This window comes from Schistocerca cancellata, chromosome 6, assembly GCF_023864275.1.
Source record: "Schistocerca cancellata isolate TAMUIC-IGC-003103 chromosome 6, iqSchCanc2.1, whole genome shotgun sequence".
NCBI lineage: Eukaryota > Metazoa > Arthropoda > Insecta > Orthoptera > Acrididae > Schistocerca > Schistocerca cancellata.
Genome location: NC_064631.1, coordinates 199,904,028 through 199,929,157, shown reverse-complemented (window position 1 = coordinate 199,929,157; position 25,130 = coordinate 199,904,028). Strand labels below are relative to the sequence as shown.

Sequence of the window (25,130 nt, the reverse complement as noted above, 5' to 3'; positions counted from 1 at the left end):
GGTGCACGAATGGCAAAACGTCATTTTTTCGGATGAATCCAGGTTCTGTTTACAGCATCATGATGGCCGCATCCCTGTTTGGCGACATCGCGGCGAACGCACATTGGAAGCGTGTATTCGTCATCGCCATACTGGTGTATCACCCGGCGTGATGGTATGGGGTGCCATTGGATACACGTCTCTGTCACCTCTTGTTCGCGTTGACGGCACTTTGAACAGTGGACGTTACATTTCAGATGTGTTACGACCCGTGGCTCAAAAAATGGTTCAAATGGCTCTGAGCACTATGGGACTTAGCATCTGAGGTCATCAGTCCCCTAGAACTTAGAACTACTTAAACCTAACTAACCTATGGACATAACACACATCCATGCCCGAGGCAGGATTCGAACCTGCGACCGTAGCGGTCGGGTGGTTCCAGACTGAAGCGCCTAGAACCGCTCGGCCACACTGGCCGTCTCGACCCGTGGCTCCACCGCTCATTCGATCCCTGCGAAACCCTACATTTCAGCAGGATAATGCACGACCGAATGTTGCAGGTCCTGTACGGGCCTTTCTGGATACAGAAAATGTTCGACTGCTGCCCTGGCCAGCACATTCTCCATATCTCTCACCAATTGGAAATGTCTGGTCAATGGTGGCCTAGCAATTGGCTCGTCACAATTTTCCAGTCAATACTCTGGATGAACTGTGGTATCGTGTTGAAGCTGCATGGGCAGCTGTACCTGTACACGCCACCCAAGCTCTGACTCAATGCCCAGGCGTATCAAGGCCGTTATTACGGCCAGAGGTGGTTGTTCTGGATCCTGATTTCTCAGGATGTATGCACCCAAATTGCTTGAAAATTTAATCACATGTCAGTTCTAGTATAATATATTTGTCCAATGAATACCCGTTTATCATCTGCTTTTCTTCTTGGTGTAGCAATTTTAATGGCCAGTAGTATTCTTGGAGACCATTTACTGCCATTCATATACTTCAGTTATGGATGACAATGCGCTTTGTCACCGAAGCACACTTGAAGAACATTCTGGACTGTTCGAGTGAACAATTTTGCCGTCCAGATCGTCCGAGGTGAATCCCATTTTGTAGGACATAATTGAGAGGTCAGTTCGTGTAAAAAATCCTGCACCGACAATATTTTCGCAATTATGGAGGGCTATGGAGGCATCATGGCTCAAAATTTCTGTAGGACAATTCCACCGACGTTTTGAGTCTATGCCGAGAAAAAGAAGGTCCGACACAATATTAATACGCATGCTGTGACTTTTGTCGCCTCAATGTATAGTTCAATAGTGTTGGCTGCTTAAATTCCGTTCTTCCTGACAAGACTGCCTCGCGTTTATGTGTTTTTGTCCAGAATACATTTTCTTTAATTACAGTTCTGTGTCTGTTACTGATCTGTAGTTCTCTCCTTGTTCCTTTTACTAATCATGCCGTTCATCTCGGCAAAAGAATTCCCTGCCAAAGCTAACGCAGTTTGATGGTTCCACGATCCAGCGAACAGAAGATTAGCAGGTGAGGTCATTATTATATGCTGGAAGGAGTAAAGCTGACAGCCAAAACCTCTCATTTACATCCCGCCAAGCATCTGCAGACTCAACAACACCCCTAAGTTTACTATACTATCCACATGAAGGAGAAGTTATTGCGTCACACTTCTTAACCTGTAATCTCAGAGTTCCGCCTGTTGACTCAAAAACAACTTGTTTAACTCTTTACTACTGCCGTGTGATAGATCCATTGTCCCTCACAAACTTAAGCTGCGAATTATTTCGCTGTCATGTATTCCCTGTACAACATATCAAGGGTCAGAATTAGATTTTCACTCTGCAGCGGAGTGTGCGCTGATATGAAACTTCCTGGCAGACTAAAGCTGTGTGCCGGACCGAGACTCGAACTCGGGACCTTTGCCTTTCGCGGGCAAGTGCTCTACCAACTGAGCTATCAGGAGAGCTTCTGTAAAGTTTGGAAGATAGGAGACGAGGTACTAGCAGAAGTAAAGCTGTGAGGACGGGTCGTGAGTCGTGCTTCGGTAGCTCAGTTGGTAGAGCACTTGCCCGCGAAAGGCAAATGTCCCGAGCTCGAGTCTCGGTCCGGCACACAGTTTTAATCTGCCAGGAAGTTTCATATCAAATGTCAGTTTGAAATATTTTACGTTGCAGCAAGTGGCAAAAGTTGTCCAAGGTGCAAAGGTAATATTTGTTATGATATCAGGCTATATTGCTTAGGGCTGGACATCCACGCATGGATGGAAAGTTGTGCTCCACAGCTACAGGATGCGTGTGAACTGTGTACGAGTTGTTAGTTGCACATCCCCCCCAGTATCCCTACTTCCGTATCTACAGCAGTGCCTAGCCTAGCCCCCTATCCTCCTGCGAACACCGTAGCTCACAGCTACGAGAAGTCTTCTCGCTTGCCGCCTCACTTTGGCAGCCATTCTGGTTTAACGACCTACGCCGAGCTTAGTGGTCCCTATTCTCCGCCTCTCGCCTCCCACGTGGCCTCCTGTTTTAAGTGCGCGACGTGTACTTTAAAATGACCAGTGCAAATTCTCTCACTGCCTGCAACATAAATTGGAAGGAACACGTAGAAAATGTTGTGGGGAAGTCTAACCAAAGGCTGCGTTTCATTGGCAGGAGACTGAGAAAAGGTAACATTTACTAAAGACACTGCCTACGCTAAGTTTGTTCGTCCTCTTTTAGAATACTACTGCGCGATCTGGGATCCTTACTAGATAGGATTGACGGAATACATCGAGAAAGTTGAATGAAGGGTAGAACGTTTTGAATTATCGCGAAAGAGGGAAGAGAGTGCCACTGACATAATTTGGGGTGCACATCATTAAAACAAGGCGTTTATCGTTGCAGCGGAATCTTCTCACGAAATTTCAGTCACCAACATTCTCCTCCGAATGCGAAAACATTTCGTTGAGGCCATCCTACACAGGGAGAAACAATCACCATACTAAAATAAAGAAAATCAGAACTCGCACCGAAAGATATAGGGATTCGTTTTTTCCGTGCGCTGTACGAGGAAGGAATAATAGACAATTATTGTGAAGATGGATCGATGAACCCTCTGCCAGATACTTAAATGTGATTTGCAGAGTAACCACGTAGGTGTAAATGTAGATGAGTCATGTGTTGAAACTGCTCTTTGACAGTCCAAGACATGGGTTTCAATGACCACCCATTGTGGCTAAATTTGCAGTCCTAAGCTTTTTGCCTAACATTAAAGTCTATTTCAAGTGATTGTGACACCCGTTTAAAGTCGTATTTTTCTCTAAAACTTGAGCTATTTTTGCGTTAACTTGTTTTTCTCTCTGTGGTAGAGCTTGGAGTTCAATCCTTTGGAGGTCAAGCCATTACTTCACCAGTATAACAGCGTTAATTTAAGTACGAGTCCCATTGGTGGTTACAGCTACATCATACAGATCCAGTTTGTGCATGTAATTTTCACATTTTCTTAGAAACACAATCATCCATGCTACACGTTACATATACCTTGAATTTTATTTAGATTTTATTGATTTTGTTCATTTGTTATATACACGGTGGTCCATTGATAGTTACCTGGCTAAATATCTCACGAAATAAGTTTCAAACGAAAAAACTACAAACAACGAAGCTTGTCTAGCTTGAAGGGGAAACCAAATGGCGCTATGGTTGGCCCGTTAGATGGCGCTCCCATAGGTCAAACGGATATCAACTGCGTTTTTTTTAAATAGGAACCTCCATTTTTGTTACATATTCGTGTATCACGTAAAGAAATATGATAGTTTTAGTTGTTTTAGTTGGACCATTTTTTTCGCTTTGTGATAGATGGCGCTGTAACAGTCACAAACATATGGCTCACAATTTTAGACGAACAGTTGGTAACAGGTAGGTTTTTTAAATTAAAATACAGAACGTAGGTACGTTTGAACATTTTATTTCGGTTGTTCCAATGTGATACATATACCTTTGTGAACTTCTCATTTCTGAGAACGCATGCTGTTACAGTGTGATTACCTGTAAATACCACATTAATGCAATAAATGGTCAAAATTATGTCCGTCAACCTCAATGCATTTGTCAATACTTGTAACGACATTCCTCTCCATAGCGAGTAATTCGCCTTCCGTAATGTTCGCACATGCATTGACAATGCGCTGATGCATGTTGTCAGGCGTTGTCGGTGGATCACGATAGCAAATATCCTTCAACTTTCCCCTCAGAAAGAACTCCGGGGACGTCAGATCCGGTGAACCTGCGGGCCATGGTATGGTGCTTTGACGACCATCCACGTGTCATGAAATATGCTACTCAATACCGCTTCAACCGCACGCGAGCTATGTGCCGGACATCCATCATGTTGGGAGTACATCGCCATTCTGTCATGCAGTGAAACATCTTGTAGTAACATCGGTAGAACATTACGTAGGAAATCAGCATACATTGCACCATTTAGATTGCCATCGATAAAATGGGGTCCAATTATCCTTCGTCCCATAATGATGCACCATACATTAACCCGCCAAGGTCGCTGATGTTCCACTTGTCGCAGCCATCGTGTATTTTCCGTTGCCCAATAGTGCACATTATGCCGGTTTACGTTACCGCTGTTGGTGAATGACGCTTCGTCGCGAAATAGAAGGCGTGCAAAAAATCTGTCATCGTCCCGTAATTACTCTTGTGACTGTACACGACGTTCAAAGTCGTCGCCATGCAATTCCTGGTGCATAAAAATATGGTACGGGTGCAATCGATGTTGATGTAGCACTCTCAACACCGACGTTTTTGAGATTCCCGATTCTAGCGCAATTTGTCTGCTACTGATGTGCGGATTAGCGGCGACAGCAGCTAAAACTACTACTTGGGCATCGTCATTTGTTGCAGGTCGTGGTTGATGTTTCACATGTGGCTGAACACTTCCTGTTTCCTTAAATAACGTAACTACCCGGCGAACGGTCCGGATACTTGGATGATGTCGTCCAGGATACCGAGCAACATACATAGCACACGCCCGTTGGTCATTTTCATCACAATAACCATACATCAACACGATATCGACCTTTTCCGCAATTGGTAAACGGTCCATTTTAACACGGGTAATATATCACGAAGCAAATAGCGTCCGTACTGGCGGAATGTTACGTGATACCACGTACTTATACGTTTGTGACTATTACAGCGCCATCTATCACAAAGTGAAAAAAGTGGTCCAACTAAAACATTCATATTGCTTTACGTACTACACGAATATGTAATAAAAAATGGGGGTTCCTAACCGTGACATCCGTTTGACCTATGGCAGCGCCATCCAGCGGACCAACCATAGCACCATCTAGTTTCCCCCTTCAAGCCAGACAAGTTTTGTTCTTTGTAGTTTTTTCGTTTGACGCTTATTTCGTGAGACATTTGGCCCGATCACTATCAATGGACCACCCTGTATAAACAACTCTATTCCTCAGAGTGAATCACAATACTTACGTTTACATGTAATTATGTGAACTAAAGGTACGGGACGGAGAAAGGAAAGGAACTAACGATCGGAACTTGTTGTGGAATCAGCGGCAACGAGTGACAATGTGTGCTTGACCGGGACTTGAACCCGGGATCTCCTGCTTTATTTTTTTTATTTTTAATCTCATTTTGTTCGCTTTTGTTCGTTGCATCTGCTCGGGGCGGACGTCGTAAGACATCCGTTTAAGTGCGTTGTTGATCCATTAACTCAGTTTTTTTTTTATTATAGAGGGCAGCTAACCCTCTGACCGAACACGCTGAGCTACCGTGCCGGCAAAAAAAGTTTTGCATCACCCCCGTTCCTGGAACTCCTGAAGATGGACGTTGACTGTGGATTCTGTATCACAGATACAGTCCCTTTAACTATTCAGAGATGCCACTAAACCCGCCCAAAGATGTAACCAACCATGCATGAGCAGCGCGTATTAGGCGGGCGGGGTTCGACAGCCAATCAATTCCAGCCATTCCACCAGGAAGAAAATAAAGGGCTCGTGTTGTTTGTAGTTCAACCATGCCTAGACGGTCAATACTGCGGTTCGATCGCGTTCGCATTGTTACTTTGTGCCGGGAAGGGCTCTCAACAAGGGAAGTGTCCAGGCGTCTCGAAGTGAACCAAAGCGATGTAGTTCGGACATGAAGGAGACACAGAGAGACAGGAACTGTTGATGACATGCCTCGCTCAGGCCGACCGAGGGCTACTACTGCAGTGAATGACCGCTACATTCGGATTATGGCTCGGAGGAACCATGACAGCAACGCCACCATGTTAAATAATGCTTTTCGTGCAGCCGCAGGACGTTGTGTTACGACTCAAACTGTGCGCAATAGACTGTATGATGCGCAACTTCACTCCCGACGTCCATGGCGAGGTCCATCTTTGCAGCCATAACACCATGCAGCACGATGCAGATGGGCCAACAGCATGCCGAACGGACCATCCCCGGACCGATAGTGCTACCATATTGGCAACATATTGGAGAGGCATTTGTCTTCGTGGACGACAATTCGCGCCCCCATCGTGCACATGTGAATGACTTCCTTCAGGATAAAGACATCGCTCGACGACAGTGGCCAGCATGTTCTCCAGACTTGAACCCTATCGAACATACCTCGTATTGATTGAAAAGGACTGCTTAGGGAGGAAGTGACCCACCAACCACTCTGAGGGATCTACTCCGAATCACCGTTAAGGAGTGGGACAATCTGAACCAACAGTGCCTTGATGAACTTGTGGGTAATATGCCACGACGAATACAGACATGCATCAATGCAAGAGGAGGTGCTATTGGGTATTACAGGTACCGATGTTTACAGCAATCTCAATCTGGACCACCACCTCTGAAGTCCTCGCTGTATGGCGGTACAACATGCAATGTGTGGTTTTCATGAGCAACAAAGAGGGTGCAAATGATGTTTATGTTCATCTCTATTCCAATTTTCTGCACAAGGTCCGGAACTCTCGGAACCGAAGTGATGCGAAACTTTTTTTGATGTGTGTAGTAGATAAATACCAAAGGCGACTCATTTGGAACACTGGTCTCGCGAAGAAATTCACTCAGGTGTTCGATTTCTGTGGGTGAAAAGTGTAGCCGCGGCTGAAATTCACCGGCAGCTGATACAGTTTCGTGGAAAGACTGTAGTGTCTCCTCATCATGTCGCAAAACGGTGTCCTAAGTTCGCGGCCGGCAAAGAAATCTTCACCTACAGGGACTGAAGTGGTCGACCCAGCGTGGCATCAACGGATTTGCACCCAGCTTGAGTGAAGGAGCAACTTTCATCGTCCTCCTCACTCGAAGGCGCACCTAGGAGGCGGACGATTCGCTTCACACGAGGAGACGAAATGCTTGGCTACAATGTGGCTGAGCACGCAAGTACACGATTTTTACCAGGAGGTTATATTCAAATGACGTGTGCCTAAACCGACGTGGAGACGTACTCTAAAAACAACCTGACGTATTTACTGTACTGTACTGCTGTATGAAATAAATTGTACACATTTCGCGGCAGGCTTTGTAACCTTAGTTTCTGATCACCGCTCCCGCATGTCCTGGTCCTGCATACAGCACTGCGACGGTCATATGTATCTGTGTGTCTGCCCTCCGAGGAGGCTAAACGTTGCGAAACTGCACTCGTCATCATCAGCACCTGCCTGCTGGCTGCCGTTTGGTACACAAGAGGATCACCTCTGGTCCCCCTAGCCAGTAACCTCGACTGCAGGTGTCACATTTCTGATGTGTTAAGGTTGGTGGCTGTGCCCTATCTTCTATACTCTGAGGCGTTTTCAACAAGATAACGGCAGACGGTGACGCGTTCCAGGTGCTGTCCTGGCGCATTTTGAGACACAGGGTGCTCGACTGTTATCCTGGCTAGCACGTTCTGCAGATCTCTCACTAACTGGAATCATTTGGTCACAGTTGCCGAAAGACTGGCTCACTACCACCACCAGCCACCTGGTTGACGACTTCTAGTACATAGTTAAACCAGCAAGTATCCATGTCTACCATCCCAGTTCAGTTCGACTGGATGCCCAGCCGTTTCAGTCGTCGTTGCTGCCAGAGGTGACAGCCCATTGTACTGAAGTTCGTACCTGTTTAACCCTTAATACCCTACAGATATAATTGTATAAGCTTCCTAACCTACTACATACGTACAATAAGTAAAATGTCGTGACTTTCTATCACTGTTGGCGTCGCAGTTTTAATGGATAGTAGTGTATTTCAACGTTTCTGTAGCAGTACTTCAGGTATCTAATCTCTCGCCTCTCCTCTTCATCACAATCATGGATACAGACACAAGAGATCTGCAGAAAACTGCACCCTGGACGTTAATGTGTGCTGATGATGTGCATGTGGACTCTGAATACAAGACTGATCTGCAGTGTCAAGTCCAAGACTGGAACGACCGCCTTGTAGAAGTAGGTATACAACACAACATAAAAAATTGCAATATCGCATCACAGCACAGATCTAAATGACCCTGATACAATCAGAATCAATAGCGTTGACCTCCCAACAATAAGGATGTTTAAGTACCTACCCTCCACTACTGTTGCTGATGGAAATCGCAGCGCAGAAATCTCTAGCCGTCTGGGCGGCACCTGGTCCAAATGATGTTCTGTGACTGGTTACCCTGTCACCAGGTGATTCTAAATGGGCTCAAGTCGGAAGTACACCGATTTGGAATCCGTTTAGTTGCACTGGACTGGATGAATGCTGGCCTTCGACAAATGAAGTAGAACAACGATCTGCTGTCATAGAAACAAAGATGCTCAAGTAGACATGTGGATTAACACTGTACGATCATGTAACCAATTACGAAGTTCTTAAGTAATGTGGGGAAGCACCAGTAGTAGACAAGATGACAGAAAGCCATCCGTGAATATGTTCTTAGAGCAGACGCAACAACTGTGGCAAAGACTGGTTTTGGTTTGAGCTTTATCTAAAGCTTTAGAATACATAGTTCGCGGTCAGCAAACAAATTACTTAACATCAAATAACGTTCTACGTGAATACGAGTCTGTTTTCCAGAAAAATTGCAGTATGACGACTGCTCTTATAAAATTGACTGACGAACTGAAGCACGCCGTGGACAGACAAAAGGCGACTACTGTGTGCTTTTTGGATTTTAGCAAAGCTTTTGACAATGTTGAGTTCGATGCTCTGTTTGCTAAACTTAAAGTCAAAATTTTTCTTGAAATGCTGTGCAGTGGTTCCATTCATATATTACATCCCGCCAACAATGGAACCGAAAGACCACAATGGAGGAATGTAGTATTAAGGGTCCCACATGGATGAGTACTGGGCCCATTATTTTTCTCATTATAGGTTAATGATATGTCGACCGTTATTCCCCATTGCAAATGTCGTCTATACGCTGACGTCCTTCAGTTTTACCAGAGCACAACTTCAACAAAACTGAGTACAGCCGTTCAGCATGTAAATTTGACGTCCTTGCTTTATCAGGGTGGACACAGAACATAGGTTTGAAAATCATCCCATATAAAACGCAGGTTATCTTAGTCACTCACAAAAAAACTTATTATACCTAAGAAAATCTCTTCAACCTTTAATCGTAAACAGCACAGAAATAACTTCTTCTTATTCTACAAAGAACTTGGGAATAATTCTGGACTACCACTTAGACTACACTGGACACACAACTGTAATCTATAAGAAGGTGTCAGTATCACTTCAGTCACTACAGAAATATAGAAAAGTGTTTCCTTTGGAGCTTGAAAAGAAACTCGTAGAATCATTAGTACTCACCATCCTTCATTATCGTGATCCTATTCTTGAAGGGCTTTCGTGTAAGAGGCATGCCGTTGGAACTGACAATACATCTCTGACGATACATCTGTGATGTAGGCTATTACGCCCATATCAGTCCTCCCTACGAACAATTATCATGCTAGTACTGATTAGCATAGAGATTATAACACCCTGTGTCTGCTCTATTGTCTTCTTAATCATTGCACTGACTCATAATTACTTTCAACCCTTACGTTATTATCTAAATAGCACAACAGAAATACTCGTCAAGAAAGTAAAATCTTCTCTGTACCACTACACAACACTGCCATGTTCTCTAAATCATGTTCTGTATCAGGAACCCGAATTTGGAACAATCTTCCTCAAAATATTAGAGAAATTAAAATCGTTTCAAACGTCAAAAGACAGCTAATGACCCACCCTTCTATCACAACAGCTATCTCTTCCACAAACTTTTCTGTGGCTCTCACTCGTCAACCCTCCCTCCCCCACCACCTTTCCCTCTCCCTTTTCTGCAGAGTTCTCTGTTGGAATTCTCTTCTTTTACAACAATGGTTGTCACTTTCATTTCAACCTATTGCTGTTTCATTATCCCTTCCACTTCGTATAATACCAAACAAGACTTCAAATGTGCTAAACTATTCAGTAGCATACTTAATGCCTTCATTGTTTTATCATTATTATTCGTGTTGCTACACTGGCAGAAAAAAAATTAATACAGCTGGGTAGGTGACGTCGATTTTGATCCGATGATGCATATACCATCTCGAGGATAGTAGATGTACTGACAATGGTTGTCTCCTATCGAGCACTTGTGGAATACGATGGGACGAGAAGTAACTTCGTGCAAGTCGTCAACCAACAACTCTTCCAGAACTACGTGAACAAGTCGAACAGGAGTGGCATAATGTATCCCAAGACAGTATTCATCATCTGTACCATAGATTGGATGCCAGAGTCAGCGGCTGCATTGGCGCCCATGGAGGCTACACCACGATACCTGATATCTCATACCCTTGTGTACTGTTCATCTATAAAAGTAATCATTTCATGTACTCCATGTGTATTGTTGCAACAATAAATCTTGAGTGAATTGCAAAGCTATAAAAGGATGTATTACTTTTTTCGGTATTGTATTATTATTATCATCATTAATGCCAATTATTATTTTTAAAAATGATGCATATTATTGTTACTGTGATTTTCACATAATAATTTTTTGTGTACGTCGTTCATGGTCAGACTATAAGAGGGCCTTAAGGACGTAATCTTTCTTTCCTTCTTCTTTCTTTCACTTACGCCATAGTCCCACAGCGATCGCAGGGTCAGCGTGGTTACAACGGATTTGGCAATGTTAGTGTTAGGGATGGCCGGATGCCCTTCCTGCCGCCACCCCATACCTCCCAGGACGGAATTAGTGTACCCCCAACTGTCTGCGTCTAGTGTAAATCGTGAAATAGTGCAGACGTGTTTCAAATGCCTGCGACACATGTAACTGAGGCGGAAAGTGGGGACCAGCCCGGTATTTACCTAGCGGGATGTGGAAAACCGCCTAAAAACCACATCCAGGCTGGCCAGCACACCGGCCCTCGTCTTTAGTCTTCCGCGCGGATTCGATCCGGGGCCGGCGCGCCTACCCGAGTCCAGGAAGCAGCTTGCTAGCGCTCTCGGCTACCCTGGCGGGTTCCTTCAGGGCGTAATCTGTTCAGGTTAAATAAGCAATACGTAAATGATAAATGGCCAGTAGGACGACCTAACCAGAGATTGCTTGACACCCTGAACGAAGATCTTGAGGTCTCAGGCCTGCACGCTGATCAGGCATAAATCTGGTAAATTGGCGACAGAGAGCCAAAACAGTGGACCCTGCCAGCATGTAGGTCAAACGCTGAGGAAGAAGACGAAGAAAAAGCAGTTGCGTGTATTTGAACGTACCCAAACAAAGGCAAAGTGCGCAGGTTGTATGTAGTTTAGTTCCGCACAGTCACCACTGATATTAGAAATGGAAAAAAAGAAGTTCAGTGGGGTTTTGAGAAATGGAATATTGAGATAACTGCGGCCTTGCCCAACGTACCATCCTGGTATCTGCCTGAAGTGATTAAGGGTACAGTGGAAAAACTAAATCAGGGTAGGCAGATTGTGATTTACGCCCATTTTCTTCCGAAAAAAACTCCGCAACTTCTCCACTCTGCCATCTCCACCGCTGGGTTCTGAGAGTCAAATTGGTTCAAAAATGGTTCAAATGGCTCTGAGCACTACGGGACTTAAGTTCTGAGGCCATCAGTTCCCTAGAACTTAGAACTACTTAAGCCTAACTAACCTAAGGACATCACACACATCCATGCCCGAGGCAGGATTCAAACCTGCGACCGTAGCAGTCGCGCGCTTCCGGACTGTAGCGCCTAGAACCGCTCGGCCACTCCGGCCGGCAGTCAAATTGGACTCAACATTTTCATGCTTACCGCCACTGTAAATGTCATACACTCCATTGAAGATGACGTCGGGCACGCCATCCGTGGTGATCTGTATTGGCTCGGCGCCAGGTTCTGGCAGGTAGTAGATGTTGTTCCTGTAGACGTAGGCCAGCTGGCTCTGCTCCTCACCCCACACTGCGGCCTGCAGCCGCTCACCGCCGCCAATTTCTATCGTGGTGCTACGAACAAGCACAGAAGTACAGGCTTAAGCATCATTCTTCACAGGAATCAGGTGCAATTACATATGTTAGGGAAACAAAGGGCTCTTTATTTAATCCTATGCCACACCTGGGTGGGTATGATTTCGCATTCATGAGCAATTAGGATTGGGTTGTTTGGGGGAGGAGACCAGACAACGAGGTCATCGGTCTCATCGGATTAGGTAAGGACGGCGATGGAAGTCGGCCATGCCCTTTCAAAGGAACCATCCCGGCATTTGCCTGGAGCGATTTAGGGAAATCACGGAAAACCTAAATCAGGATGGCAGGACGCGGGATTGAACCGTCGCGCTCCCGAATACGAGTCCAGTGTGCTAACCACTGCGCCACCTCGCTCGGTAAAGCAGTTAGGAAAATTGCACTATAGATACTGGGTACTGAGAGAAGGAGAGCACACAAACGTGGGTGTCAGTCGATCTTAAGAAGACGCTTTGAGAAACGAAGAATTTATACAGAAAGTGGTCATCTACGACATCACCCTAGTATAGACACAACTGCCAGACAATGACACAGGAGTTAAAAAACGTCATTAAATCAGGAAATAACAAGATGTGTGAATAGAAATACACTAAAACTGATAATTTAATATTTGGGTCACAAATTACAGAAATACGGAGGACAGTTCAATGGTATGAAGACAACACCAGTAAACAAAGCAGTACACAACTTCGTTCCTTCAAAGGAATGAAAAAAGCATTATACAGATCGTCTAATTGAAGACAGAGTCCAGTTTGCACAAGAGGAATAAGGTAAGGCTGAAGAAATTATTCGAAATACGACCATTACGATAGAGGGTGTGGACAGCGCACTGGCTGAAATGAAAAATCGGCAAATCAGCTGGTCCTTCAAATATTCCTGTGGAACTATAGAAAAGTGGAGGACATCACTTGAAGAAAAGAATAATGAACCCTATGAATAATTGTTGTCAACAGACTGGAATTACACCACAGTGTAAAAGATGATATATACACTCCTGGAAATGGAAAAAAGAACACATTGACACCGGTGTGTCAGACCAACCATACTTGCTCCGGACACTGCGAGAGGGCTGTACAAGCAATGATCACACGCACGGCACAGCGGACACACCAGGAACCGCGGTGTTGGCCGTCGAACAGCGCTAGCTGCGCAGCATTTGTGCACTGCCGCCGTCAGTGTCAGCCAGTTTGCCGTGGCATACGGAGCTCCATCGCAGTCTTTAACACTGGTAGCATGCCGCGACAGCGTGGACGTGAACCGTATGTGCAGTTGACGGACTTTGAGCGAGGGCGTATAGTGGGCATGCGGGAGGCCGGGTGGACGTACCGCCGAATTGCTCAACACGTGGGGCGTGAGGTCTCCACAGTACATCGATGTTGTCGCCAGTGGTCGGCGGAAGGTGCACGTGCCCGTCGACCTGGGACCGGACCGCAGCGACGCACGGATGCACGCCAAGACCGTAGGATCCTACGCAGTGCCGTAGGGGACCGCACCGCCACTTCCCAGCAAATTAGGGACACTGTTGCTCCTGGGGTCTCGGCGAGGACCATTCGCAACCGTCTCCATGAAGCTGGGCTACGGTCCCGCACACCGTTAGGCCGTCTTCCGCTCACGCCCCAACATCGTGCAGCCCGCCTCCAGTGGTGTCGCGACAGGCGTGAATGGAGGGACGAATGGAGACGTGTCGTCTTCAGCGATGAGAGTCGCTTCTGCCTTGGTGCCAATGATGGTCGTATGCGTGTTTGGCGCCGTGCAGGTGAGCGCCACAATCAGGACTGCATACGACCGAGGCACACAGGGCCAACACCCGGCATCATGGTGTGGGGAGCGATCTCCTACACTGGCCGTACACCACTGGTGATCGTCGAGGGGACACTGAATAGTGCACGGTACATCCAAACCGTCATCGAACCCATCGTTCTACCATTCCTAGACCGGCAAGGGAACTTGCTGTTCCAACAGGACAATGCACGTCCGCATGTATCCCGTGCCACCCAACGTGCTCTAGAAGGTGTAAGTCAACTACCCTGGCCAGCAAGATCTCCGGATCTGTCCCCCATTGAGCATGTTTGGGACTGGATGAAGCGTCGTCTCACGCGGTCTGCACGTCCAGCACGAACGCTGGTCCAACTGAGGCGCCAGGTGGAAATGGCATGGCAAGCCGTTCCACGCGACTACATCCAGCATCTCTACGATCGTCTCCATGGGAGAATAGCAGCCTGCATTGCTGCGAAAGTGGATATACACTGAACTAGTGCCGACATTGTGCATGCTCTGTTGCCTGTGTCTATGTGCCTGTGGTTCTGTCAGTGTGATCATGTGATGTATCTGACCCCAGGAATGTGTCAATAAAGTTTCCCCTTCCTGGGACAATGAATTCACGGTGTTCTTATTTCAATTTCCAGGAGTGTAGTTTCCATTTTCAAGAAGGGGACTAGAAGAGACAATAATAGATTGCAGAGGAATTAACATCAAATTCTCGGTGACCCGCCTATTTGTCAAAATTGTGTACAACAAAATAAGGCAGAATGTTGATCACTATATTGAGGGAAACCGAACGGAACAGATCCTGTACAGATAACCTCTTTATTTTACGACAGATCACAGAGAAGTCTGTAGCAGGAGGAAAGGAGTTACGCATTGCCTTTGTGAATTTAGCAACAGCATTGATACAGTACCCAGAGGAAAACTGTAGGAAGCTTTCAAAAAAAATAGATATGGATGACCATCTCTTACAGATTGTTAATTTAAAAAAATGGTTCAAATGGCTCTGAGCACTATGGGACTTAACGTCTGAGGTCCTCAGTCCCCTAGAACTTAGAACTACTTAAACCTAACTAATCTAAGGACATCACACACATCCATGCCCGAGGCTGGATTCGAACCTGCGACCGTAGCTGTCTCGCGGTTCCAGACTGATTCGCCTAGAACCGCAGGTTCGAATCCCGCCTCGGGCATGGATGTGTGTGATGTCCTTAGGTTAGTTAGGTTTAAGTAGTTCTAAGTTCTAGGGGACTGATGACCTCAGATGTTAAGTCCCATAGTGCTCAGAGCCATTTTTTTGTGGCGCCTAGAACCGCTCGGCCACCCCGGCCGGCGTTAATTAAATGTACAGATATAATATGAAACAGATTCAGATTTAATGAGGATCAAAAGTGTCAGAAACTATTAATGTCAGAAAGTTGCTGAGTCAAGGCATCAGTGTGTCACCCATCTAGCTGAATTTATACATACAAATGGCTCGCTGAAGATCGAAGAACAGCTGTGCAGGAACGGGAATAATTGTTAATGATGTATATGTGTTCGTCAAGTTTCGCTGATGCTAAAGTCATTTTAGCACAACATGAATTCGATCTTGAGTTCATACGTTTATATCAGGAATATAACAAATGGAGACCACAGATGGGTCAAACAAAAACCGGATATCTGCTAGTGAACAGTGGCTCGAGGTTTGAAGCTCACGTGAATGATGCAGCAGTTATGAGACAGGTAGAAAAATTAAGATATCTAGTGGTGTATATTGACAAGAATGGATTTAGTAATACAGCAGTTAAGTACAGAACACAATGAAGCAGAAAATTAATATGGTATATGAATTCTTATTGGTGGGACAAGAGGTTTTTTAATAACGATAAGAAAAGAGTGGCTAGGTTAGTGCGGGAAGCTGTCATGTGCTACAGATCAGAACTGACTTCGAAAGAAAACTAATAGCTGTGGAAATGGCTTATTTTCGAAGGAGCACTAGAATTTGAAGAATTGAAAAGAAAATTGATGATAAAGCAAGAGCAAGAATGAGGGAAAATGAGACAATTATAGGCAGAATTGCAAGAAAATTATTAATGTAGTATGGGCATTTTTTGAGAACTTAAGATCATCGGTGACCAAAGAAGTTTTTGACTGAAAATCACCTGGCAGGTGGAAATGCGGCTGGCACGATGTTCTCGGAATGACCACATCAATGAAATAATGGAGCATCGGGAGGATTCCCTGGGCAGAGACGCTTCGCGCAAGATAACAGAAATACAGTGTGTCCCACTGCAGACCGCAGTGCTATCTCGTGGCGAGTTGTGGCGTTACGATGCTTGAAGTTTCAACAACTGCTGTGTAGAAGGCCAAAGCGTTAGCGTCGCTGCAGCATGCGTCCTGGCTGCGAGCATAACAGTATGCGTCTGCTACGACTTGGAAAACGGCGATGCAGTAATTGGACAAGATCAAGTATTTTGTTTAAGTTCAGCACATCATCCAGTGAATTCGTCGAATTCGACCAGAATACCGAGAGGTGCTGTCCTGGTCGTTCCTCCACAACAACGCACCAGTTCACAAAGTGAAGGACGTGCACAACTGTTTGGAAAGCAAACAGACTGCAGGCCTGCATCACCCGCCGTATTCGTCGTCTTTGGCCCCATCCGACTTCTGGTTGTTGCCCTTATTGAAACTTGTGGTGTCACCGCCAGACACCACACTTGCTAGGTGGTAGCCTTTAAATCGGCCGCGGTCCGTTAGTATACGTCGGACCCGCGCGTCGCCACTGTCAGTGATTGCAGACCGAGCGCCGCCACACGGCAGGTCTAGTCTAGAGAGGCTTCCTACCACTCGCCCCAGTTGTACAGCCGACTTTGCTAGCGATGGTTCACTGTCAAATTACGCTCTCATTTGCCGAGACGATAGTTAGCATAGCCTTCAGCTACGTCATTTGCTACGACCTAGGAAGGCGCCATTATCATTTGCTATTCATCTTGTGATGCATGTACCGTCAGACCGATGTTCACCAATTATGGATTAAAGTTAAGTATTCCAACAGCTACGACCTTTTTTTGCTAAAGTCTAACTTCCTTAAATGTTCCAGACCTCACGCCAGCCTGCGTGAGCTAAACGCGTGCCCTTCGGCTACCAATCATGGTGGCTTGGCTGTCTTGCCAAGTCACAACAAAACTGGCAGTAAAAGGGCTGTGTTAGGATGCAGTTAAGGACATACAAGAAAACTGTGCTGCAGTACTAAATGAAACTCAGAAAAAGGACTATAGTGACTGTGTCAAAACATTTTAAAATGATTTCAGCGGGAGACTGTTTTGAATAAATACAGTGATTATGCGAACATAATCCATGACCTTTATTTTTCATAAACACAATCCTAATGGACGTGGGACACACTGTGTATAGCAAAATATTGTTATTAACTGATTTTTGTACTAATTAATCCTATAAAAATAATGACAATAAAAATAATAATAATAATAATGCATTATACTGATGTTGGTACCCTTTGATTAACTCTGCAAATTCATCTTCTTCTTCCCACGTCTGTTCAAATGGCTCTGAACACTATGGGACTTAACTTCTGAGGTCATCAGTCCCCTAGAACTTAGAACTACTTAAACCTAACTTACCCAAGGACAGCACACACATCCATGCCCGAGGCAGGATTCGAACTTGCGACCGTAGCGGTCGCGCGGTTCCAGACTGTAGCGCCTAGAGCCACTCGACCAACCTCGGCCGGCCCACGTCTGTTGGGCTCGCCCTTGCTAGTCTTGTCACACCATTGGTTGGTTGGTTGGTTGGGGAAGGAGACCAGACAGCGTGGTCATCGGTCTCATCGTATTATGGAAGGATGGGGAAGGAAGTCGGCCGTGCCCTTTCAGAGGAACCATCCCGGCATTTGCCTGGAGTGATTTAGGGAAATCACGGAAAACCTAAATCAGGATGGCCGGACGCGGGATTGAACCGTCGTCCTCCCGAATGCGAGTCCAGTGTCTAACCACTGCGCCACCTCGCTCGGTGTGTCACACCATTCTGAACGTATATGTGTCACTTCTGAATGCACTCCCATTGTTTTCAGGTCGTCTTTATGGTCCTAATCCATGTTTTTAGTGGGCGCCCAAGCCATTTTTTTGTGTTCTTTTACGTCAAGTACCGTTCTTGCAACGGTTCGGTTCACGGAGTCTCATCCAAGAAAATTACAAAACCTTCAGTTGTACAGAATGTGAGGATTAAAGTACCGGATGTAGACAGGGCAAAAACCGATGCAAAATCTATAACAGCAATAGGCCTAGTTATAAATATTCAGGATGACGAATTTTATCAACTTTGCACCAAAGCTGGTAAACTGAAGACACTGTACACTAAGAATCAATTTATATTGTGCAAAGAAAATGTTATCAACGTCGAAGAAGTTGCAAGAGAAGAAATTAGTCTACGGGAAGTGGTTGCCAAGCAATCTGTAGTTGGAGGAGAAGAGTTTAAAAAGCGCAAATGCTTAAAAAAGTGCTCAACTAAAAGATGCTTGTGTAAATCGTCTTCCATATCATGTAATTCAAAATGCCACAACAGTCAGCCTTGTTGTAACAAAAATTAACATTCATAAGGTAACATTTTTTACAACATTTTTCACTAATAAGTAATATTGCTCATTATAATCACATTGGAATGCAAGGCTGTTTAAAATACATAAATTTAAAATGAAGACAAACTATTTCAGTAATTTGCTAAGCTGGCTTTTTAAATGAATACGATTTTACCAGTTGATATGAGTGCATCCTAAGAGTTACAAACGTCTCTTGGTAAAAGTTCAAAATCAATGCATATAATAGGAAATTCCAACTTTTACCACACTGTGATGGTAAGTCCCACATTCCTCCAGTAAATTCTAGGATTTATCAATCATCTTACTTTTGCAGTAACATAAACACTCTTTGCTGCTTCGGATCATGTTCAACTATCGTCGACTGGTTTTGAATGGTCTATAGTCGTTCCATCTTGTGTACCAGTGCAAAACTGGCGGTCGCATTACGCTCCAAAGGGCTGCGTTCACGTTCAAAGGGTTGACAGCCTCACGATGTTCTTATACTAAGGGTAAACGGTCTGGGGGCTGTCAGCAGAGCCGAACGTTGCCGAGAACCTCGTCCTGTTGATTACCGCACTGCGAACTGTCGTCTTTGACCGCGAAACTTCTGGGGATCGACGTCCCTCGAGATGGGGTGGTATTACAGACGCCATTTATGCCGCTTCCTGAGGGCTTTAATGCCGACTCTGAGCATCGGTGTGACTGAAATTTTTTCCTCGGCCACCATATAAGAAAAACGCTTGAATTCAATACAGGGTGCCGCCTTTCCGACTACCATCGCAGAGGCATCAGAAAAAGAGGAGAAATACACTACTGGCCATTAAAATTTCTACACCAAGAAGAAATGCAGATGATAAACGTGTATTCATTGGACAGATACATTATACTGGAACTGACATGTAATTATATTTTCATGCAATTTGGGTGCGTAAATCCTGAGAAATCAGTACCCAGAACAACCACCTCTGGCCGTTCAAATGGTTCAAATGGCTCTGAGCACTATGGGACTCAACATCTTAGGTCATAAGTCCCCTAGAACTTAGAACTACTTAAACCTAACCAACCTAAGGACATCACACACACCCATGCCCGAGGCAGGATTCGAACCTGCGACCGTAGCAGTCCCGCGGTTCCGGACTGCAGCGCCAGACCCCTCTGGCCGTAATAACCGCCTTTATACGCCTGAGCATTGAGTCAGACAGAGCTCGGATGAGGTGTACAGGTACAGCTGCCCACGCAGCTGCAACACGATACCACAGTTCATCGAGAGTAGTGACTGGCGTATTGTGACGAGCCAGTTGCTCGGCCACCATTGACCAGACGTTTTCAGTTGGTGCGAGATCTGGAGAATGTGCTGGCCAGGGCAGCAGTCGAACATTTTCTGTATCCAGAAAGGCCCGTACCGGGCCTGCAACATGCGGTCGTGCATTATCCTGCTGAAATGTAGGGTTTCGCAGGCATCGAATGAAAGGTACAGCCACGCGTCGTGACACATCTCAAATGTAACGTCCACTGTTCAAAGTGCCGTCAATGTGAACAAGAGGTGACCGAGATGTGTAACCAATGGCACCCCGTACCATCACGTCGGGTGATACGCCAGTATCGAGATGACGAATACACGCTTCCAACGTGCGTTCGCCGCGATGTCGCCAAACACGGATGCGACCATCATGATGCTGCAAACAGAACCTGGATTCATCCGAAAAAATATACATTTTGCCATTCGCGCACACAGGTTCGTCGTTGAGTACACCATCGCAGGCGCTCCTGTCTGTGATGCAGCGTCAAGGGTAACTGCAGCACATGGTCTCCGAGCTGATAGTCCATGCTGCTGCAAACGTCGTCGAACTGTTTGTGCAGATGGTTGTTGTCTTGCAAACGTCCCCATCTGTTGACTCAGGGATAGAGACGTGGCTGAACGATCCGTTATAGCCATGCTGATAAGATGCCTGTCATCTCGACTGCTAGGGATACGAGGCCGTTGGGATCCAGCACGGCATTCCGTATTACCCTCCTGAACCCACCGATTCCATATTCTGCTAACAGTCATTGGATCTCGACCAAAGCGAGCAGCAATGTCGCGATACGATAAACCGCAATCCCAACAGGCTACAATCCGACCTTTATTAAAGTCGGAAACGTGATGGCACGCATTTCTCCTCCTTAGACGGGGCATCACAACAACGTTTCTCCAGGCAACGCCGGTCAACTGCTGTTTGTGTATGAGAAATCGGTTGGACACTTTCCTCATGTCAGCACGTTGTAGGTGTCGCCGCCGGCGCCAACCTTGTGTGAATCCTCTCAAAAGCTATTCATTTGCATTTCACAGCATCTTCCTCCTGTCGGTTATGGTTCAAATGGCTCTGAGCACTATGGGACTCAACTTCTGAGGTCATTAGTCCCCTATAACTTAGAACTAGTTAAACCTAACTAACCTAAGAACATCACAAACTTCCATGCCCGAGGCAGGGTTCGAACCTGCGACCGTAGTGGTCTTGCGGTTCCAGACTGCAGCGCCTTTAACCGCACGGCCACTTCGGCCGGCTCCTGTCGGTTAAATTTCGCGTCTGTAGCACGTCACCTTCGTGGTGTAGTAATTTTAATGGTCAGCAGCATATACGGAAGCTGCGTGTGACGACCCCCAATTCGTGTGACACATCCACGATGTGGTTGGGCAGAACTGCGGTACAGTTTCATGCCAATGTGACGTCATTAACCCACCTTAAACCTCATATGAACTTCTATGTTCTGGCCTTTTTTTTTCCTCATACATCGACACATTGCTGTCTGAAACATCGCCGAGCGATGAGTGAGACATTTGCAGTTTTACAGAGCAAAGTTGTACACACCGTTGATCTGAATTTCAAACTTATGCATCGCAATGGGAGACAATTTCGGGGTTTCGAAAAAGTGATAGTTTTTCGCACAATATAAAATACAAAACGACATTCGTGTTTGCGTGCTGACAGGGAGCCCTGGGTACACTGTAATCGAGTGTGATCTACATTCAAATATCACATATCTAGTGAGAGAACTGTTTATAAATAATAGTGTTTATAATGCGCTTATGGACACTGGACTATATGGACCATTAAATGGATTATGTGAAAAGGTGTCGCAACGTGAACTGCGAAGATCCAGCCACAACAACATTGGAATATCTGTGCCGGTGAAACTGAGTGCCGCGACCTGTTAGCGACGCCACTTGCAGATCTAAGACACCACAGATTCTGGGAACTCACCCTCATGAAAGCCATAACATTGGTGCAGGTGTGTTTTCGTAAGCAGGGGGTGGAGACCAAAGGTTGTGTGCGAGATATTGCCTCAGTAATTCATAGAAGAGAATTAATTAGACTAATACGTCAATGGTAAAACATTAATGTTTGGAAGACACAAACAGTAGCTTCAAAAAGAGACAAGTCAGACTGAAACAATAAAAGCAGAATTTAATATAAGAAATATTTTTCAAAAGTAATAGAAGAAACAGGTGGAGTGTTGAGTGGACCACTTGTGATTGGCTGGTGCTTCTTAAGGAGTGGTGATCTAGCAGAAAGAGTCATCTGTCCAGGATTCGTTCTCATTTCCCAGGAAAACGTAATAAACCTCACAGCTAGCGGAAAGGGGGTACCACTGACTGCTCGTGGCACGCTTGGTGGACTGAAGCAGGCAGAGCGGTATGCAGTCCTACTTGTCGGTAGCGGCGTTGAAGCCCCCTTTTTCCTCGTGAACTACAGACTCATTTATGTTCCTGTCACGACTCTGAGAAGTTTTTGGTTAGAATCACTATGAGTTATGTGTTAAAACCAGCAGTGTGCTAGATGTACTGGCGTCTGTAACGCTGTGCTAATGCTTTTCTAAAAGAGTTAGTAATGTGGCTGTAATAGACTTCACTTTATGTAATCGCATGTTTTATTCGAATGCTCACACCCCTAGCGACCCAGTCATAATATACGGTCAACTCGCAGCAATGTGACCACCGTGCAATAACCACTCATGGACGGCAGGTGCCAGTGGTGACAGTGGGGAATATATACAGGGTCAGTCACCTTACGTTACCGCTGGATATATTTCGTAAACCACATCAAATACTGACGAACCGATTCCACAGACCGAACGTGAGGAGAGGGGCTAGTGTAATTCTTTAATACAAACCATATAAAAATGCACGGAAGTGCCGGCCAGTGTGGCCGAGCGGTTCTAGGCGCTACAGTCTGGAACCGTGCGACCGCTACGGCCGCAGGGTCGAATCCTGCCTCGGGCATGGATGTGTGTGATGTCCTTAGGTTAGTTAGGTTTAAGTAGTTCTAAGTTCTAGGGGACTGATGACTTCAGAAGTTAAGTCCCATAGTGCTCAGAACCATTTAAACCATTTTGCACGGAAGTATGTTTTTTAACACAAACCTACGTTTTTTTTAATGGAACCACGTTAGTTTTGTTAGCACATCTGAACATATAAGCAAATACGTAATCAGTGCCGTTTGTTGCATTGTAAAATGTTAATTACATCCGGAGATATTGTAACCTAAAGTTGACGCATGAAACCTCCGACGTTCAGTTGCGTGTTGTAACAAACACGGGCCACGGTCGGCGAGCAGCATCTGCAGGGACATGTTTACGATGACGACCGTGTTTCCGAGTGTGGCTGTAGTGCACTGTTGTGGTTAGGTCTAGCTGTCGCAGTGTCCGCATGTAGCGCTTGCTGCTATTGTTATTCTGCATTCGTCTCCGCACGCAGACCAATTGTAGTACACCGTGTTACCAGACGTCTGTGATAGTGTAGTGTTGTAGGAACTGTGGCCACGGTGTATTCGAACTCAGAAAAAGCGGAGATGATACTCACCTATGGCGAGTGTCGACGAAATGCAGCTGAAGCCTGCAGGGTGTATGCAGAACGGTACCCGGACAGAGAGCATCCAACGTGCCGCACATTGCAAAACATCTACCGCCAACTGTATGCAACAGGTACGGTCGTAGCACGGAAACGGGTCCGCAACAGGCCCGTCACAGGAGAAGCGGGTGCAGTTAGTATGTTAGCTGCTGTTTCCATGAACCCACACATGAGTATACGGGACATTGCGAGAGCCGGTGGACTGAGTCAAAGTAGTGTCATACGCATACTGCATCGTCACCGCTTTCACCCGTTTCATGTGTCGCTGCATCAGCAATTACATGGTGATGACTTTAATCATCGAGTGCAATTCTGTCAATGGGCATTAACAGAGAATACGTTGCAGTTCTACCTGTTTACCGATGAAGCGGGTTTCACAAACCACGGGGCAGTGAATCTACGGAACATGCATTACTAGTCCGTGGACAACCCTCGCTGGCTCAGACAGGTAGAGCTACAGCGACCGTGGACTGTAAATGTATGGTGCGAAATCATTGGCGACCACCTCATTGGTCCTCACTTCATTGCAGGGGCCCAAACAGCTGCAACATACATCGAGTATCTACAGAATAATCTGCCAACGTTGCTCGAAAATGGCCCACTGGAAACGCGTCGACGTATGTGGTATCAGCATGATGGTGCACCTGCACATTCCGCAATTAACAGTTGGCTGACCCTTGACATGATGTTCGACGGGCGTTTCATAGGACGTGGAGGACGCATCACTTGGCCAGCCCGTTCTCCTCTGGACTTCTTTCTGTGGGGTACGTTAAAGGAGAATGTGTACCGTGATGTGCCTACAACCCCAGAGGATATGAAACAACGTATTGTGGCAGCCTGCGGCGACATTACACCAGATGTACTGCGGCGTGTACGACATTCATTATGCCAGAGATTGCAATTGTGTGCAGCAAATGATGGCCACCACATTGAACATCTATTGGCCTGACATGTCGGGACACACTCTATTCCGCTCCGTAATTGAAAACGGAAACCACATGTGTACGTGTACATCACCCCTCATGGTAATATTCATGTGCGTCAGTGAAAAAGACCAATAAAAAGGTGTTAGCATGTGGACGTAAAGTGCTGTTCCAGTCTCTTCTGTACCTAAGGGCCATCACCGTTCCCTTTGGATCCCTACGTAATTCGGTGCTCTCCGATACACACGACCGAACAGCGGAGGTGTGGTACTCAAGCGTCAACTTTAGGTTACAATATCTCCGGATGTAATTAACATTTTACAATGCAACAAACGGCACTGATTACGTATTTGTTTATATGTTCAGGTGTGCTAACAAAACTAACGGGGTTCCATTTAAAAAAACGTAGGTTTGTGTTAAAAAACATACTTCCGTGCATTTTTTTATGGTTTGTATTAACCAATTACACTAGCCCCTCTCCTCACGTTCGGTCTGTGGAATCCTATATCCAGTGTTAATGTTAGGTGACTCACCCT

At 45.7% G+C, this 25,130-nt stretch overlaps 1 protein-coding gene across 1 annotated transcript in view; it reads right to left on the bottom strand.

The window, feature by feature from the left end:
- LOC126190822 (venom dipeptidyl peptidase 4-like) overlaps positions 1–25,130 on the bottom strand; it is a 382,023-nt gene that overhangs the window by 231,450 nt on the left and 125,443 nt on the right. The window contains exon 6 of the mRNA XM_049931391.1: positions 12,235–12,425. Within this exon, the coding sequence (XP_049787348.1) occupies positions 12,235–12,425 (191 nt within the window). The remainder of the gene's footprint in view (positions 1–12,234; positions 12,426–25,130) is intronic.